A 6,324-nucleotide genomic window follows, 5' to 3' on the forward strand; every position below is an offset into this window, starting at 1 on the left:
TCCCTTTGTCTACACAATACTACATAGAGACTAATAAATGTTTTGATTCTTGTTTAAATAATTTGAAAACCATTATTTAGAAAGAAGCGGAAGCAACCCTGGTGGCAATCCTATAATCATAAATGAAGATTTGACCGATGACGAAGACTCGGATCATTCAAATGTCTTAATCAACGCTAACTTGTTAGATGCAAATGATACCTTTAACCAAGTACCAGTATTGAAGAGTAAGTGATTTCAACTTACATTTAAAGATATCAAAAGCTCGAAGCTAACTTTTGAATTCGATCACGATTCTCTTCATAAGCCACACCTAAGAAGGAGCCACCGACTGACAGTGTCACGCAGCCTCCTGTGCAGCTCGTAGCGGGTGAAAATCATCTATCCAAACCACTTGATTTGAAGTGGCTCGTCGATTATGATTCTGATCCACAGGTCAGATTGTTATTGATATTCAGATTTCCTGCATCCACTCAGGTGCATCCACTAACTAAGCCTATGTACATTTACAGACACCAAGTAGCCTTAGTGTTATCCCGGAGACCCCCGAAGCCGACGCACCCCTCTCATATGATCCACAGGTGCGTGTGCTCAAACAGACTTTTAGGCTTGATACTGGCTCAGTGGCTTGATACTGAAAGAGCCCGACCAAATGTCTCCCAGCCGTTGCCCACATCTCCTCTTTCTCATCCTGCTACTTCTGTAAGTGCATTTAATGGTTCCGATTCATACTATCCTCCATTCCTACTGACGCTTGTGGGAGATAGCCTCATCTCCTCACACTTCCAATCGATTTTGTAGACCACGAAGTCGGTGACACAAGCTTTGATTTAGAAGCATTGCTCCCAACCCCAGCTCGGCCTCCTAATCAACACCAAGACAGCTCCGCTGTTGCGCACGATCCACCTAACGATGACCCACCTCCCATGGACATGGAAGATTCCGCCGCGAGAGATGCACTGGTCACCGACCAAGTTACACACTCATCAATTCGCTGTGTAAGTCCACTAATCCATTCATATATAACCACACTGACGCTCATAGGTTTGTCTGTGTAGCCCACTAATACTAAGAAGAGAGCTAGAGCAATCGATTGTGACTTGACCAAGGCGCAAAGTGATGATAGTAACACCTTCCGGCGGTCTACTAGGCAGAATCCCATTCATCCCACAAACTCTCACACGGGAACTCGCCGCTCTACACGCCATTCAGGACGTTCGCGCCTTGCCAAGAATGTGTGTACGTCATCAAGCGCCTTCGGAATTGTGTCAGTTGGATGCACGTCTAACCAGTCATTTCTATCAGGACGCTTGTGTTCCACATTGGCTACTAGACTATGTTTCTTCGGTTCATGATCCCGTCGCAGATGGACATTGTGGATATCGAGCGATTGCTTTCAGTCTTGGTCGGACAGAAGACCAATGGCACTCAGTCCGCGCAGAACTCATTCAAGAACTAAGGTCCAAACACGAATTTTATAATATCCACTTCCAAGCACATAAGCGAGGCGATGGTGATGTAGATGATCATATCAAAGCCATCCAGACAGAAAGAGAAGATGTACTCGACACCCCAGCACTCTGGCTCGATTCAGCACAAATGATGTATATCATCGCCACTACCTACAAAAGAATGTTTTGCGTTTATAGTGTAGATCACAGCTTTTCGGCTCTGCCTCTTGATAGTCCTGCTAACAATAACCCACCCATATTTCTATTTTTCGATCGAAATCGTGTTCACTTCCTTTCACTCTCTATATCCTCCCCTTCCATACCTATACCCGAGCCATGGCTTGAATGGCATAACCTTGCGGTATCAGAGGCAAAAGGGTGGGTGAATAAGTTCAGCTCTTGCTTTTGTATGTTCAAAACATGTGTTGTACCTGTAATTGCCGCGCAAAAGGCTAAGTTGTATCGTAAAAACCCTGGCAATGTTGTGGACCTCATGTCTGATTAGCTTACTTGGTTTGAAATATGAATATGATACACTTTCATACTCGAAGTTGACTTAATGTCTTTGTGTGTCCTTTTGAGAATGCCAAGTCAACCAATCCACATTGGTGATTCAAAGATGTGCCAAAAACATACACCCCTAAAGGAATCAAATGTAGTATCTCACATTTCAATCAAAGAAAGACTCTCACTTCATGATTTCATGAAGGCTTTGGCACACACAAATATTGGATACTTTGCAGGTGTCCAATATTGTTTTTCACTCTCATTCAGGTTGCAATCTTTGATAATGAGAACTGTAGACAAACTATGATTGAATTACATTCATCATATAATATATTTGTAATTTGGTAAATTAGTAACTTTTTTGATTCTATTAGATTAGTTCGCCATTCATGTCATACAACATTTCATACTCAGCTTCCTCTTCTTCTTCATACACATCTGGCTCCTCAGCTTGAATGGCCGGCTTTCCAGCCATTGTCTTCCACTCCGTATTGGCCCATTCACTTACTGTGTCAAAACCTACTTTCAATCCTTGATCCTGTTCCGTGGTGCCTTGCAAATATGCGCGTGTATCTTGAAGTGCCTGTTTGAGGCCATTGCTCCATTTCTTCCAAAGCCGGCACATTTTCTTGGACACTATGTTATACAGTGACTTCAGCCTATTTCGCAATGTTGCTCCCTCTGCTGAGATTAGACATCTCAGCTCCTATCATCAATTGAATTGTCAGATACATCTGGACTCTCTCACCTTGTTCGCTTCGCCGCTTCAAGCCCTGTACACGACCATAATACATATTTGCCCAACCTGTCATCTGACGAACTTCTCTCGCAATACGTCGCAGCTCTTCGCGAGCACTTCTTTCCGACAAGAAGCTTGCAATGCCAACACGGTCCCTCTCGCCTGCTTCACGGTCCTCTGGCGCTTCTTCCCCTCGATTCCAAAATGGGTCGTCCATTTCCATGGACATGACAGCCGCCAGGTCTGGCATTTTGGGCTGCACAGCGTCTGGAAAATCTTCCCGGTATTTATCTACACGTCGCTGGTAGGTCTGGTGCTTGACTCGAACATCTTTAGTTCGATCTCCTAGATGTTTGGCCATATATTGTTGTTGCCGCGCGCCTGGAACCAATTGACAAGTAAACATGCAGTAGTAGGAGGGCATACAGTAATGACATAAACTTACCTGTGTGTCGATGTCGTCGCAGGCGAGCCTCAGTCAGTCCAACCCTACTTTCATACAGCTTCCCCCGTGCCAAAGAGATGGTTAGAAGTGCATTCCTCTGATCCCCTGTTAAATAATCCTCATATCAGCATGGGGTTTGTCAGGAGACTAAGATTTGACCCACGAGATGCATCCGCTAGATCTCGAAACTGAACACCACCAAGCTCATTGGCCATGGCTTCAATCTGTTCTTCAACATCAGCCACAGTACCTGGAAGTGCCATAAGTTCGTTGTTGTCGGCCTCGGTCCTGGCTCTTCGACGTTTAGCTTGAATAGCCCTCAGGCGATCACTGCATAGTAATTTAGCATCAGCCGAGAATAAACAGGCAGTGACATCTAATTTGAGAACACACCGTGCTACAACAAGCTCCTCTTCTAAGCCCAGGAGTACAAGGAGGCGCTCCCGCTTCTCTTTTGTGGTTTCATTAATCACATCAAGCTGCCGGGTCTTTTGCTCTTTCCACTTATTCTCGAAATAAGCTCCCGCAACCCCGGGGTCAGCAAGTACCAAGTTTTGGAGCACTCGTTCGGCCTCGTCGAGACGTTGGATTGCCTCATTCCTCTTGCGAGTCAGGTGCACGGCTGTTCGAAGTTTGTTGGTCAGTATTTGCAGACTATACATACCCTGCGGACTTGACTTACTAGCGTTATGTCGCAGGCCAGTAGTATAATGCTTGGCTCGCCAATCAATGGCGTCCACTCGGTGTTGACCTGTTGAATACCTTTCCGAGCTGACTAAAGAATCCAAGAATGACCAGACACGTTCAGATCCTTCCCCGTCTGAAAGACCCCGCACCAGGTTGATTCTTGGATTCCATTGCAGTTGGCAAGACCACCTATGCACGTATGCGTGAAAAACGCTTGTGCCAAACTTCAATCGTCTCAAATGTCGCTCCTGGGTAAACATCCCACGCTGACAAACATATCGTGTCATCATTTGCTTTCCGGGGTTCTATATACCATGGTAAACACACCTTTTCGATTCCCGTTGCCATTGTACATCCTATATCATATAGGAACCCGATCCTCTGGTCTTCTGTCAATCCAAGAAACCACCCGATCAACGAATAGGGGTAGTGAAGCCTGTGGGTAAGATACAGCAATCAACAAACAAATCTGTATACATGTATGTCTAGAATTGAAGTGGCATGACTGACTTCTCGCCACTCTGGACAATGTTTGCAAATTGTAATGGGTGATCATGGCGGCAAGCCATGACCATGAGACCGGTTTCGTCACATCCACCCCAGTGCCCCTTGCCCCAAACATCATTTGCGGCGGTGTGTTGAATAGCACAGGGTTCGCCCTATTGTAATACAGGAGCAGTCGCCTGGTCAGCGACTGATCTTACCTTCGAGAGAGTGTGATATCTAACAAAATGCACTGACGGCGTCGTTTTCCGGTATACCTGCAAGTCGATTTTCCATTTGAGTCACTCGTGATTGCGGTAAAAATGTGGAAGGCATCTTGATGGCTGTCCTGCCGGCTTGTTGACCTGCAACGATATGCCGCCTATGTTGAAAATTGCCATCTAGGCACACGATAACGTCTGGTTCGGATTCGATGGTACTGGGGACTGGGGCGCCGAAACAACGTGGGCAATTTTCGGCTAACTTTTCTTGAGGTGAGAGACTCATTTCCTCATTGAGAGCTGTTTCGGTGGCGGTTAACATCTTGCGATAGGCGTCAATAGCCCATCGAAATGGGGTATGCCAACGACGAGGCTAGCAATTCACAGATGCGTGCCGAGTGTTTGTAAGAATGACATCTAAGAATGAGGGGGACTTAAGAGAGGTGGTGACTTACCTCTTCGTTCTTGGTGAGGATCAACGGATTGAATGCGTCGAGAAACTCATCCAGCGCTCGAGTGAATGGATCCACACGGCTTGTGCAATACTTCCACACTATGTGGAAGAAACGCAGAAGTCGAATGGAAAAGGCTGTTTCTGGGAATTTGGGTGACCCACCAACATACCCCATGTAAATCAGACGCGTGTTATCGTTTGTTTGACATCCACAAAACCGAATCTCAGCTTTGCGACGATCTGAAGGTGAGGTAGTTATAACTTCAGGAATAGTTTGCTAATACACAGATTCCACGATGTGGTAAAGGTTGAAAAAGGTGGTGGGACATACACAAAATGTCTACAAGATCGACCCGCCTGAATCGCACTCGATGAGCTTGACAGTCGCACTGTGGAGGCTTATGATCAAGGTCCCACTTCGATGGATCACCCCATTCAGCAGTCAGCAGATGACATTCAATGTAGGCAACAAACATCTCCTGTGTAGCTGCTTCCAATGCCAGAGCCCGGGCCTGTCGTTCATCTTCAAGCCTTGCACGACGTATATCTTCGATAAATTCCGGGGTTGGAATGCGCCGATGCTCTGCTTCATCTTGATCGTAGGGATTGTGTTGCATAAAGGCAGCATTATGCCCGAAATCATCCTGGGGTAGCTGATATGCGTTGGTCAGAGCAGGAACTTTTGGTTTGCGTGACTTCACCGCTTCGGCCATTCTAGCGAAATGTCGTGCTTGAGCGTCGGTTTTGGGTTTGCCTAGCCAGTATGGTTTGCCGGGCTTGAAAGCCTGGTGAACACCTGCGAATTTTCCCATGGTTCGGTGAGATGATGTTATTCGATGACTGAGGGCAATTTTGACAAGATTCCATGACTGAGGTATATTGACGAAATGGGTTGATCATTTACCCTCACGCCCCTTGGCAACCTCAGACCTGAACCCTAACGTCATGTTTTGTCCACGTTCCTTGGGAACCTCAGTCCTTAAGCCTAACGTCTTTTTTTGTCCTCGTGTACTAATGCCTAAGGTCAAAATGCCTGCTACTTGAGAAATCAACATTTGCAAAAGTTTTCAGAGGTGTCAAGGCATTCAAAAACAACGATGAAAAGCAAGATTGGGTGGTGTGATGGAAACTCATAGATAATGATAAGTTGTTAGTGTGAATGTGGCATAATGACAACACTTGTCATTGTGGCATAATGACAACACTTGTCATTGTGGCATAATGACAACACTTGTCATTAATCAGAGTATTGGTAATCAAAAGTGGATAATAATCACCATGAAGTTATGTTTGGTTGAATATATTCAAACAAACATAACTTCATGGTGATTATTATA

At 45.5% G+C, this 6,324-nt stretch overlaps 3 protein-coding genes across 3 annotated transcripts; 1 reads left to right on the forward strand and 2 right to left on the reverse strand.

Moving 5' to 3' along the window:
- Positions 1–418: 418 nt before the first annotated feature.
- MELLADRAFT_93553 (uncharacterized protein) lies at positions 419–1,956 on the forward strand (the record flags this gene model as incomplete). Its single annotated transcript, XM_007405944.1, has 6 exons — positions 419–435; positions 521–581; positions 625–702; positions 768–998; positions 1,059–1,239; positions 1,367–1,956. The coding sequence occupies 6 exons, from the start codon at positions 419–421 to the stop codon at positions 1,954–1,956; spliced, it is 1,158 nt and encodes a 385-aa protein (XP_007406006.1).
- Positions 1,957–2,328: 372 nt separating this feature from the next.
- Positions 2,329–3,804, reverse strand: MELLADRAFT_93554 (uncharacterized protein; the record flags this gene model as incomplete). The annotated part of the gene is made up of 4 exons (XM_007406124.1): positions 2,329–2,642; positions 2,707–3,078; positions 3,143–3,247; positions 3,306–3,804. The coding sequence occupies 4 exons, from the start codon at positions 3,802–3,804 to the stop codon at positions 2,329–2,331; spliced, it is 1,290 nt and encodes a 429-aa protein (XP_007406186.1).
- Positions 3,805–4,552: 748 nt separating this feature from the next.
- MELLADRAFT_93555 (uncharacterized protein) lies at positions 4,553–6,042 on the reverse strand (the record flags this gene model as incomplete). The annotated part of the gene is made up of 4 exons (XM_007406123.1): positions 4,553–4,906; positions 4,989–5,248; positions 5,319–5,783; positions 5,892–6,042. 4 exons carry the CDS (start codon positions 6,040–6,042, stop codon positions 4,553–4,555), a joined length of 1,230 nt encoding a protein of 409 aa, XP_007406185.1.
- Between the last annotated feature and the right edge of the window lie 282 nt (positions 6,043–6,324).

This window comes from Melampsora larici-populina, assembly GCF_000204055.1.
Source record: "Melampsora larici-populina 98AG31 unplaced genomic scaffold MELLAscaffold_5, whole genome shotgun sequence".
NCBI lineage: Eukaryota > Fungi > Basidiomycota > Pucciniomycetes > Pucciniales > Melampsoraceae > Melampsora > Melampsora laricis-populina.